The 12,360-nt window shown below is 45.7% G+C and overlaps 5 protein-coding genes across 5 annotated transcripts; 2 read left to right on the top strand and 3 right to left on the bottom strand.

Annotated features, from left to right (window-relative positions):
• Window positions 1–631: 631 nt before the first annotated feature.
• On the bottom strand, window positions 632–2,635 carry MCYG_03399 (ecdysoneless; the record flags this gene model as incomplete). Its single annotated transcript, XM_002847847.1, has 3 exons — window positions 632–2,020; window positions 2,089–2,288; window positions 2,368–2,635. 3 exons carry the CDS (start codon window positions 2,633–2,635, stop codon window positions 632–634), a joined length of 1,857 nt encoding a protein of 618 aa, XP_002847893.1.
• Window positions 2,636–2,973: 338 nt separating this feature from the next.
• Window positions 2,974–6,900, top strand: MCYG_03398 (calmodulin-binding coil-coil protein; the record flags this gene model as incomplete). The annotated part of the gene is made up of 4 exons (XM_002847846.1): window positions 2,974–3,537; window positions 3,623–4,940; window positions 4,983–6,609; window positions 6,672–6,900. 4 exons carry the CDS (start codon window positions 2,974–2,976, stop codon window positions 6,898–6,900), a joined length of 3,738 nt encoding a protein of 1,245 aa, XP_002847892.1.
• Window positions 6,901–7,276: 376 nt separating this feature from the next.
• MCYG_03397 (vacuolar protein sorting-associated protein 4) lies at window positions 7,277–8,792 on the bottom strand (the record flags this gene model as incomplete). Its single annotated transcript, XM_002847845.1, has 4 exons — window positions 7,277–7,498; window positions 7,573–8,023; window positions 8,079–8,411; window positions 8,494–8,792. 4 exons carry the CDS (start codon window positions 8,790–8,792, stop codon window positions 7,277–7,279), a joined length of 1,305 nt encoding a protein of 434 aa, XP_002847891.1.
• Window positions 8,793–9,231: 439 nt separating this feature from the next.
• On the top strand, window positions 9,232–9,902 carry MCYG_03396 (conserved hypothetical protein; the record flags this gene model as incomplete). The annotated part of the gene is made up of 5 exons (XM_002847844.1): window positions 9,232–9,292; window positions 9,382–9,452; window positions 9,516–9,640; window positions 9,711–9,771; window positions 9,840–9,902. 5 exons carry the CDS (start codon window positions 9,232–9,234, stop codon window positions 9,900–9,902), a joined length of 381 nt encoding a protein of 126 aa, XP_002847890.1.
• Window positions 9,903–10,448: 546 nt separating this feature from the next.
• MCYG_03395 (2,3-bisphosphoglycerate-independent phosphoglycerate mutase) lies at window positions 10,449–12,227 on the bottom strand (the record flags this gene model as incomplete). Its single annotated transcript, XM_002847843.1, has 4 exons — window positions 10,449–10,659; window positions 10,727–11,309; window positions 11,371–12,108; window positions 12,197–12,227. 4 exons carry the CDS (start codon window positions 12,225–12,227, stop codon window positions 10,449–10,451), a joined length of 1,563 nt encoding a protein of 520 aa, XP_002847889.1.
• Between the last annotated feature and the right edge of the window lie 133 nt (window positions 12,228–12,360).

Here is a 12,360-nt window from a genome sequence, read left to right as displayed (position 1 = left end):
TACATGGACGTCTGAGATATTGTCCTAAGATAATGCTTCAAACTCCATGCATAATATGAATTTAGAAGTCTGTAACATTCTGGTAATCTTTCACTTATATAATATTATTTAGTTATATGCGGCTTATTTTTAGGCATGCCAATGGTATCTTTAGGTCCCAGGTTAATCTGTGTTGATCTGCACCAACCAACCTCTAGTCTGTAGCCTCTCTGGCTCTTCAGTCAGCAAGCTCGCTCGATTCGGTTTTTCCTCCTGGTATTTGAGTATTTGGGGGATTGCTGACACAGAGACACTTGGAAATACTTATTTTTGGGCAGTTCAAGTACAGAAATGAGGGCAAAATGGCCATCTATTCAAACTACAAGGGGTTCGGAACCAAGCACGTATCGAAGGTGTTTTTGCCCTTGGTATTGGCATTTATACCCAATCCAAAATATATGGCAACCCTTTCCGACAGTGTGAAATTTGCGAGGACTTAGCAACCATCCTATCACGTACATTTTAGGAGGGGGTTTATATCCAACTCAGCTTCTCATGTTATTCGGTGGGTGATGCGTAATTTCTCCAGTCCTATGCGCTGAAGCACAATGTATGGTGGTTTATTCCGGTCACTCATAGCTGTATTGTATATTCACTTCCGATCGTCCTTTGGCATTTTCATCCCCATCATGCCGAGCATGTTGCTTCCGGGTCCAGACGCGCCGCCTTGGCTGCCAAAACTCTCCAGAAGATTTCTTGCTAGGTTGATGTCGATCTCAGTATCGTCGAGCTCTTCCATTTCGCTTTCATCATCATCATTTTCACCCGGATGTTGGTCCCTTACTGGGGCCTTCTCCTTGACAGCCTTTTTCCTGCTTTGGGTGCGAGAGGCATTGAATTGGTCAAAGAACCCCGCCTGTCTTAACTCCGCTTCCATCTTCTTGGAGATATCTTCGATTTCGTCTGCATCATCCTCTCCATCATTGGATTCTTCGAGGTCTTGAATGCGTTTGGGCCTGTATGAGGATCCCTTGTTCGAGGCGGATGGCATACCCATCATCTCCTTCATCATCCTTGAAAATTCCTCCTCATCGAAAGAAGCATCTTTGTCCTCACCATCGCTACTGAATCCTTCGTCATCATCAAAATCGGCATCGCTGTCATCTGATCCAAATTCGTTAATAAGCCCCGCCCCGTCATAGCCAGCTGTATCATCGTTTAGGAATTCCTCAAATTTTGAGACTATCCTCTGCAGGTTCTCCTGCGCAGCTTTATCACCAAAGCCCTCTCTATTTTTATCCTTTCCGCCACTGCCTCTACCTTTCAGCTCACCTTCGAGATCCTCAAAACTAATATCAAGCCACGCTTCATTGTCATCTTGCCTATCCCAACTCTCAATCTCTTTGTCCGTGGGAAGTGCCTCCTCCCCTGTGTCAACGTCTTCAAGGATAAGCTTTATTTCTCGTACAGAGGACTTATCACGATTCAGTGGATCTGACAATAACATTTCAAAACCGCAGGTCAATTTCATCCCAACGGCTGCACGCTCAGAATCCTTCGACGTGTTGGTTTTAGGGATTCGGTTTTTCCACTTTGCGGGTGCTGGAAAATCCTGGCTCTTCAACTGTGCAAACCCAACTTTTGTGAATTTGACACTGACTGTAACGAAATCTGAAGGCTCAAAAATTAATTTATTTGAACCTTCATTCTGAAGAGGCCGCAATGCAATGGGGTCCCGTAAGTAAAATGCTTCAACAGCTGGAGATATGTAACCTGGTTTTGTGCGTAATAAATGTGCTACTCTCCGCGGTATCGTAACCAAAGATGAGTGCAAGTTATTTTCAATCTGACTTGGGTAGTTCCGAAGCCGGTAAAAGGCTTCCTCCTCAATCGTAGGAGACCGCATCAGCCTTTTAGGCTCGGTGAGAATTATGTTCCTTGCATCTCGGAATGTTAGTTTCCCATCAGTTTCCTTCTTCCTGGTTGTGGTAGTGGAGGCTCCAAGTTTAATGATGACCAGTTCACCCTTATTGATCCAGACCTAAATCGCGAGTTAGTGTTGGTGAAATGTAAAGTTAGGTTTCAAGAGAGTAAGGGAAGCTATCTCACCCGGTTGTCAGCAATTTCAGGTTCTAGCCAAGCGGGCAATGCGGCGGCCGCCTCTACAAGTAAAAATTCCCCATCGCTATCTGTCACCTTTACCCACAAGTTGTCAAATCTCCGTGAAAGCTCACGCAAAATGTATACAATAACCCATTCATCTTCGATTGAGTCTCCATATTCAGTTCTTCCGCGAAGTAAATGGATACCTAAACATTCAAAGCATCAAACATCGCCGATTAGCAAGTCGATATAGACTCTTGGCTGCGTGGGATAAGAATGAATTACCATCTTCCTTTGTGAACTCAAGCTTGAAACTATCACGCTGCCATATATAGCTCTTCAGGTATTCTTTTACCAAGCCTGCTGAGTGTTTTTGTACTTCAATCAAAGAGGTTCGGATCAAGTCTGATATACCCACGTCGTCAAGTGGGCTATTCTTCAACGGAATCCAGTATAGCGAATATTCGACACAGTCATCCGGAAGTTGAGGTTTCGGAATGGGCCGAAAGGTAGATTTAAACCATGCGATGTCTTCTTCACTCGGACCGGCCATATCTAGTCCACTATCTGCTATGGTCTTTGTTGTATTTCCTCCCTTTTATGTTTCTATATTTTTTTTCTTTAAGCATTTTTGATGACATCATCAAACTTCGGGCCGATAAAATTCCGCATAAACTCGCGCTAAACCGAAAAAAGCTATATGTAAACAACGTCACATCCAAACACGCCAAAAATTCACGATTTGGCCTTCTTCGACATTTATTACGTCTGATTTTCTCCGTGTCTCGTTGATTTGGCTCGTTTATTTTTATTCAAGGACGAGTGACACATCTTGGAGTAGTTGATGGTTGTCGGTATACGCGCGTCATACAAGGTTACAAAACTGTCGACATGGCGTTTCCCTACATTGACACTCCACGCACTGAAGTGGACGGAAACGCGACATATATCAGCCATGGCCAGCGAAGCGCAACGCGACATAATCTCTCAGCATTGGACTCGGTTGAGAATTCCTTTGTATCGCCAACTAAGGATAATGATATATTAAAAGAAACATCTGGCTCGCGAAATCGACAGCGCAGAGTTTCACTTCGAACCCCCCGAGCGAGCCAAGGTCTTAAATCAGCAAGATATGATAAACGCACTCTACCCAATTCTGCATTGCCCAAGGGGGAGTTTACTCCTCTTATGAACAGTGTGACGAAAAACAATTTTTTGCGAACTGGAGGGGAGCGCGTTCGAGGTGTGCCGGCCACGCCCGCTCTGTCCAAAATAGACGAAAGCAATATATACGAAGGGGGCTCCATTAATAGTTCCGCCTACGATGCGACCCCCGTACCTCAAGGCGCACCAAGTAGTGGCCAAAGCACCCCATTGCCCGCACTTCCTCAGAGGGATGGCACCGGAGGGGTTATTCGTGACGGACAAAATATGACTCTGAGGGAGCAAGAAAACGTACGGAATTGGGCATATTTCCTCTTATGAGAATCAATGTTTGTTACACAATTAAAATGACTAACATATAGTGGTATTTTGGCAGATCATTAACAAGTTCGATAAAGAGAATTTTGGCCTCAAGTTAAAAATACACTATTTGGAAGAACAGCTAAAGAAGGCGGGCCCTGAGCTGAACCAGGCCGCCCTCAAGGAGAATACAGAACTGAAAGTGTCAAAGGTGACAGTGCAAAGGGACCTACATAGATGCAAAAAGAGCCTGCTACACGCAGAACGTGACTTGGAATCCTGTCAGCTTCAACTTCAAGAGCTTCGTGCAAAACTGGCCTCGAAACAATCCGATAGCACAACCCAGGAAACAATAAAATGGATGCGTGAAGATATGGAATCCAAAGAAGCAGACATAGCAGAGCTACAGGAGCAATTAAAGTCGGCAGAATCCAAACAAGCGGAAGAGGTTGCAAACTTAAGGGAAGAAATAAACGAGTTGGAATATACTATTCGTGAAAAGGACAGACGCATCGAGGAAAAGGAGGAAGAAATTGAAAATTTGCAATCTAAACACGCGGATGAGAATGTTAATATGGCTGACTTGGAGACGGAACTTGAAGATGCTAGAGGGAAGATTGAAGATCTTCAAGATAGTCTCGAGCGAGCAAGAGCTGAGACAGAAGAAGCCGAGACCGCCTGTGAGCAAGCTCTCCAGGAAAAGGAGCAGGCCGTTGAAGACTTGAGAGAGTTACAGGACGAAATGGCCAATAAGTCTATCTCTGCTTCAGGGCTAACCCGTCAATTAGAGGAAAAGGCAAATAAACTGGAGGGAGAGCTTACCGCTGTCCGACAACAATATGCCGGTCTTCAAGAAAAGCTAGAGGATAAGGTGCAATTTGAGCGCCGCCTACAAGAGCAGATCAAGGACCTTGCACGGGATCAATCATCAACAGAACGTGAACTTCTTTTCCTTCAAAAAGAGCATGCCGGTTGCCAAGGGGATCTTGAAGACAAGATGCGCACTGAACATAGATTACAAGAACGAATCGAAGACCTTAAGCAGGAACTATCATCTACCAAATCTGACCTACAACATGAGCTTGAACAGGCACACCACGAGAAATCGGTTGCCATCCGTGACCAAAAGTCCGCTTTGTCTCGCCTTAATGCTCTTGAAGATGAGCTGCGACAGAAAGGAGATACCAAGAGCCTACTGCAAAACCGTCATGATGCTTTAACAAACGAAACACAAGCTCTACAAAATGACCTTGATCGTGCAAAGAAGGCAATTGCAGACCTGGAAGATGAGGCGGCTGCCGAACGACAAGAATCCCTGAACACGATTGAGGAAATGCGACAGCGTCATAAAGATGAGCTTGATCGACTGAACACACAGATAACTCAGCTTCGCCGTGAGTTAGACAACAAAGACTCATTATTTAATTCGGATTTAGACAAATGGGAAAATATAAAGCGATCACTAGAACTTGAGCGGGATCGGGCAGTGCAGCAGGCCGAGGCGTATAAACGAACAATTGACAGCCTTCAACAGATGGAAACGACAAAGTCTGGACGAGAGAAAAGATTGCAGGATATAATTGATAGCGAGAAACAACGCCGCCTGCAACAGGAAGAACTACTCACGCGCCAGATAAAAGAGCTAAACGACGATATCTCATCTAGAAGGGAGGCGTCTGAAACTCAAAGATCTGAGATGCTCTCCCTGAAGGAACAACTTAGGGTCAGCCGGCGAGAAGAACAAAATCTCAAAGATAAGGTGCAGGGCTTGGAAGACGAAATTGTGGTCTTGCAGGCTAGCCTTGAGGAAGAGCAACAATACGCTTTGGCCCAGCGAAAGGCCGGCACCTTGGAGTCCGGCAATCATTTACAGGGCATAGCACAAGAAAAACAGGCCCTTAGAGAACAACTAGCCACTGCAAACACTGAGCTGAACGAGCTCCGGATTACCCTTGCTGAGGTAGAAGCAGAGCGAGACAGCCTCCAAGACCAACTTGCTCAATACGATATCAATGTTGACGATACGTATCGAGTAGATCAGGAAAAGCTTGAGCTGAAAAAGGCCAAGCTACGTCTAGAGCGAGACGTCATTCGCCTAAATGCCGAAAAGAGCTCTTTACAGGAAGCTAAAGACGTTCTTCAGAATGATATCGATAATGAGCTTACCCGCGCTGCCGCAGAGGAAGATCGTCTAGCGGCAGAAATCAATCGACTACAAGACAAGCTATTCATGGCTAATGATAAGAAAGATCGTGAACTTCTATCATCCAGAAGCAAGATAACTCGTCTTGAAGCTCGCCTTAAAGAGCTAGAAACTCATCTTCACAACCCTGCTCCATCGGAGACTATATCTCCTCCAGACAATGCCGATTCTTCCATACTCCGTCAGTGTCTAGCTGAAACGCGCGAGCGAGAGAGGATTATCCTTCAACGAGAATCAGACTTGAAATCATCCATTCGGCATCTCAAGTCCCGAATCACTGATTTGGAGAAGGAGAACCATGATCTCCAGATTGCAAAATACGGTGATAGTTCTCCAAACACCTCTCCGTCCTCACGGCTTCAAGAAGAATTACGAAATCTCCGTGCACAAAATCTAGACACCCATAAGGCCCTGAAGGAACTAAAGGCCAAATACCGCGAACTGGAACAGCAAAGTTACGCTGCCAAAGATGAGAGCCAAAACTTTAGTGAGGTTGTCGACCTGTCTACGTTTGAGGCAGAATCTATTGCAGCTAAGTTAGCAAAACGCGAAGCCCGAATCCGTGAGCTGGAGGTTGACCTTTATCGAATCCGAGGGGAGCGGTCCACCGCCCTCAAGAACCTCAATGCTGCAGATCGAAGGATCCGGTTACTTCAAGACCGCCATCCTAAAGCCATCCATGACCTGTCGAGGCAACTAGAGAAACAAAAAACTCGGCACGATAAGGAGATCGAGGTCTTGCGTATGGAACTTCTTTGGAATCAAGCACGCTTGATCCGAACAGAGCAGTTCCGAAGGGATCTTGCCTGGTACAAAGAGATCTCACAGTTCAGAGAACAAGAACGAATCAGAACTACATGGTATGCGTCTTTTATTTTGCCTGGCTGTAATTTTTGTCGAAGCTAACAGTTTTCTGAAATAGTGCTCAGATAGAGCGACAGATGATGGCTAATATGGGCATAGTGGTGTCTGAAGCAGCAGAGCAGCTCAGCCCTGTACAAAAATTTAAAGCCGCCATTTCAGTCGCATTATTCATTGCTCGGGCAAAAAGGGTGACGGTTGAATGGAAGAAGAACTCGCAAATAGGAGATCTAGTCAAAAGAGCAAAGAAAGACCAGGTTAAGAAGCTTGGGAGAGTGGGGCAGAAATGAAGGACATATCTGAGAAGATTTCTTCTTGACGCTTAATGAATCTTTTTACTGTTATTCCCAGTTGTATTGGTTTAATACACTCTATTGTTAACCAAGTTGATAGCGTTCCTTTTTGCAGACCTATGGAGGAAAGGACCAGGAGTTTGGCGTTTGGTGTAAGGATCTGACCAGATGGGATGATGGGTTCTGTGGTTTGGCAACTTGTATATCAAAGTTGGCTATAAGTTATTTTGTGGATAAAACTGATAGCTGTTCATTACTCCATTCGCTAAAACGGCAATCGACTTGGTATAACTCAAGTATCTCAACATAGTGTCCCAGGGGTAAGGAAATATTGTACTCCATAAGTTTTCTAGAGGCTAGGTTATAGCCAGAATTAAGCGCCTTCACTCCCAAACATTTCGGTCCACTCAGCGCTTTTGGCGAGGTCTTCAGGGCTAACCGTCGGTCGAGATCCTTTGACAGCCTTGACAAAGTCTTTGAGAACAAGTGGAGGCTCAAGAAGCTCGTCTGGATTTACATCCACCCAGGTCATTTCAGTGGCCCCCTGATCACCCGGGGAGCAGGGGGTGACTTTTTGCACTCCATCCACCATTACCTTATATATAATATCAGTAACCTGTCAAAAAATACCAGAGTTATATATGGACAGTACAAGACGGGATCACGCACCTTTTTATAGTGAGTTGCTGACTGAATTTTGCGCACAGGTTGCATGAGTGCATCCTGAACAGCAATATTGATATCACTTCCTGAATAGCCCTCAGTCAACTCCGCAAGCGTCCGGAAATCAGGCACTGTTAGCTCGCAAGGTGTGCTACCTATACTTATTTTAAACATTTTCATTCGGGCAGCCATATCAGGTAGACTTATGTAGACCCTTCGCTGAAAACGTCGTCGAATAGCCGAATCTAGCTGCCATGGGATATTCGTTGCTCCTAGGATCAAAACACCAGTTGAATCTTTCCCGACACCGTCCATTTGCACGAGCAATTCAGTTTTGATACGCCGCGATGCATCTGGTTCTCCTTCCCCACGTGTACCACAGAGGGCGTCTATTTCGTCAATAAAAACGATAGCAGGTTTATTTTCCCGAGCCATATTGAATAGTTGTTTAACAAGCCTGATAATTGACGGGTTAGTTTCAGATATGAAAACATCAGGGCTCTTAAACCAACCTCTCACTCTCTCCCATCCATTTTGAAACCAAATCACTACTGCTCACACTGAAAAATGTGCTGTTTGCCTCTGTAGCCACGGCTTTGGCTAGATAGGATTTACCCGTCCCTGGTGGCCCATAGAGTAATATACCCTTCCACGGCTTACGATTCCCTGTGAACAACGAAGGGAACTTGATGGGTAGTATGACAGCTTCTTGGAGGGCCTCTTTTGCGCCTTGTAAACCGGCAACATCTTCCCACCTTACGTTTGGCTTGTCCGTTAATATAGCTCCTGCTAAAGCTCCACGGAGCTTCTTAGACTCGGCATCTTCATCATCATCGTCACCCTTGCTAGAAATTTTGGAAACCCGTATTAGACCCGGTTTTGCGCGGAAAAAGATACGGAATGCCAAAAAAAAACCTGGGAACTCACCCTCCTTTCCCACTTCCTTGCGCAATCTTTCCATTCGTCCCAACCGCACTCGGTTTCTTCCGATTGTCAAGTCCCGCCAGGTGATTCTTTAACTTCTCTGCCCTTTCCATGTATTCCCCAGTCTTCGCCCGGATCATTTCCTTCGACTTGGGATTCTTCTCCCATTTCAAAGCAAGCATGAACAGCTCCAGAGCTGAGTAGTATGTCTGGTATGCTTTCTCATATTCGCCCGCATTGTCAAATTCAATCGCGCTCTTCACGGTGTCGATCGCCCGGCCGAGGAAATCGGTGTTGCTCATCGTCATCCAATTCGTAAACGGATAACACAATAAAATGAGAACAGACAATACACTACAGCGCTACTCAGACTGCTGGCAGAACGGTCAAAACCGTTTTGAATGAGGGGGGCGATACGTGCTTCGAAGCTGGATCCAAAATGGCGGGTGATTTCGCGAAAGCTATGGGAGCGAGGTACTGATTTTATAATATCTCTGGGATAATCTGCATATCGCGTGTCCTGCAAGAAAGAAAAGATAGTCTCTAGCTGAAATGTGGCGGCCTAAATCCTCAACATCGATGTTGCCTTGCGTTGTGTTTGCAGCAGCTTTGGATGATTTTCCCCAGCTTTGGCTTTTTAGCCCTTTTTTTTTTCGTTGCCGCGATTAGATAAGAAACATCAAGAACGACATAAAGACTTTTAACACTTTATTGCAATCTTCGATAAAAACCCGTTTTATCATGGCAGACGCCCAGAAGCAGATTCAGGCGCTCAGCGAAGAGTATCAGAAACTTCAGACTGGTCAGGACACTCTTGAATTATCCCCTGGAAGGCCGGTCTGGCTCTCAGTTATAACCCACCAACTGACATCTACCCCTCGATACATACAGAGCTCGAAGAAGCTATCGCAGCACGAGAGAAGCTAGAAGCCCAGCAGCAGGAAAATACCAGCGTGCAGAAGGTGAGAGGCAGTATACTTATTACCTTGGGGGCCGACCGTTGCTAATGGTTGAACGCTGGCTAGGAGTTTAAAACGCTAGACGAAGATGCGAACATATATAAACTCGTTGGACCGGTATTGTTGAAGCAGGATAAGACAGAAGCGGTAATGGCGGTCGATGGTCGTCTGGACTTTATAGAAAAGGAAATGTACGAGCAATTTTTGCCTGGAGAAGCTGGAGTTACCCTTAACCGAGAAGCTGACCACCGTCATTGACAGCAATCGAATCGAGAAGCAAATCGCTGAGATACAGGAGAAGAGCGAAATGAAGAAGGGAGAGGTATGCTAACAGCATTGAATGCCGAGAATTTATGTTGTTTAAATGCTGTGACTGACATATCTAAACAGATCATCCAATTGCAATCTCGAATGCAACAACCACAGGCAGGCGGAGCTCCTGTAGCTGCTTGAAAATTTCCTCACCTGTACTCTTTATAACTTCAAGGCCACCGTGAATATACCAATTCTAGCGCTGCACTGATCATCAATATCCCATGTTTCCGTATGAGTTACAGATTCAAAAGGAAATAGATATTGGGACCGAGGAAGGGGAACGCATTTTATTGACCCATGTCTGCTATCCAGCGGATAGGGGGTACCCCTAGTTCCCCGTTCCAAAGATATGCCAGTCAGTTACTATACTAATTAATAATTCAAGCATAGCACTGGGTACAACCATTCCCTATGGTGGCAAATATTCCTGTTCCTGCTGGGCAGGGCCGGCACTATCAAATTAAGAAATAATGAGGCAGAGCCTCAAGAAACCAACATATTAATATTCCTTTTCTTTTTATAAGACGCACTAGGAAGACAGAAACTCATTCTATGAATGGATCAACCTGATATTTCTATATTTACAACTTTCCAACCCTTGTCCTGACGGCTTCCGTTTACATCCTAATCCTGAGCTAACTACTCACTCCATATTTAAACCCAACTAAAATCTAGTGACCTTATCTATGCTCTGACAAGCAAACTAGAGCCATCCATTTCCTCTGGTTTCTCAATACCCATGACATCAAGAACGGTGGGAGCAACGTCACCAAGGACGCCGCCCGATTTCTTCAGGCTCCATCCTTCGGGTGCGTTTGCCATGACGAATGGAACCAAGTTGGTAGTATGGGAAGTCTTTGGGCTTCCATCTGCGTTCTTCATCTCCTCGGCGTTTCTGGAGAGCGAGGGGTCAGTTTGACGATATTACAAATAGGCAAACGACTTCATGTTCGAGCACTTACCCGTGATCAGCAGTGACAAACAGGATGTATCCGTGTTTCTTGCAAGCTTCATAGACGCAACCGATAGCAGCATCCGTGGCAGCAACGCCCTTAATAGCAGCTTCATAAACACCAGTGTGGCCAACCATATCTGGGGGAGCGAAGTTGTTCATCAAGAATTCATACTTGTTATCAGCAATTCTTTCAGCAAGTTTTTCTCCAACTGGCTGTGCGCTCATCTTAGGGTCAAGGTCATAGGTTGCCACTTTTGGAGATGGGATCATTTCTCGGTCTTCACCTTCAAACTGTTTCTCAACACCTCCGTTGAAGAAGAAGGTGACGTGAGCATACTTCTCAGTCTCTGCAATGTGGCATTGCTTAAGCTGTTTCTTACTCAACCACTCAGCTAAGACGTTACCCATGTGTTGAGGGGCAAAAGCAACTGGGAAGGGGTAATCGGTCTTGTATCTGGTCATAGTGGTGAGAGAGATGTTCTTGGGGTAGGGGAAGTCTGGCTTTGGAGACCGGTCTATATCTCCCAAGAGCTGAGTTATTTCTCTAACACGGTCTGAGCGGTAGTTGAAGAAGAAAAGAGTATCGTTGTCTATTTACGGCATATTAGCGTCTAATATACTCTCCAGTGTGTTGGTTTATACAGTGCTTACCTTGAACTCTGCGGTCCTGGCCACCAACAATGATAGGTTTCAAGAACTCATCATTCTCACTCTTCCCATACCTCTCCTTTATTGTTTTGACCGCATCGGCACTTTCCTCACCCTCTCCGGAAACGATACCCTTCATGGCAATCTCGATACGGTCCCATCGTTTATCCCGGTCCATGGCATAGTACCGGCCTACTACCGTAGCCAGTTCGCCAATACCTAGCTCCTTGGTCTTCTGCAACAGCTGTTCCATGTATCCAGCAGCGCTCTTTGGATCTGTGTCTCGTCCATCGCCAAAGAAGTGGATAAACACCTTTGGTACACCCATCTCCTTTGCTACCTGGAGCAAGCCAAACAGGTGGTTGATATGAGAATGCACTCCACCATCGGAGATGAGTCCAAGGAGATGCAGTCGTCCGTTCCCATCCTTTGCAGTCTGGAATGACTTGACGATGTTCTCTACTTGGTTCAGCTTCCCATTCTTCAAGGTCTGGTCGATGCGGACCACGTCCTGCCACACCACTCGTCCTGCACCGATGTTCAAATGGCCGACCTCACTATTTCCCATGAGCCCTTCTGGAAGACCAACAGCGGTAGAAGAAGCATCGATCTCAGTGTATCCTTGGGCGGTCTTTGATCCCTCTGCTGCAAAGCCAGACATCACCGGAGTCTCAGCAGCAGCAATGGCATCTCCATCCTTGGGGGAATCACGACCAGGAATACCCCAGCCATCGATAACAACTAATATCAACCACCGGTTAGTAAATGCTCTTGAACAAATCGTATTGACGTTCATATCTGGTCCGTCAGCATAGTAGATAGAACGTACTCAGAACCGCCTTGTTCTCTACCTTGGCCATGATTTATAGAGTGAACAGACAACAATTGGGCGGTAAGAGGCCAGAACAACCAATGCTATCAGCCCGTATCAACCTGTATCAGCGCAGAGAAGGTGGAAGAATCTCTATAATGAGGGAATCTCTTGTTTTTGGC

The sequence above is a fragment of the Microsporum canis genome, genomic scaffold (genome assembly GCF_000151145.1).
Source record: "Microsporum canis CBS 113480 supercont1.3 genomic scaffold, whole genome shotgun sequence".
NCBI lineage: Eukaryota > Fungi > Ascomycota > Eurotiomycetes > Onygenales > Arthrodermataceae > Microsporum > Microsporum canis.
The sequence above is the reverse complement of the archived record's forward strand: the minus strand, read 5'-3'. Positions and strand labels throughout refer to the sequence as shown.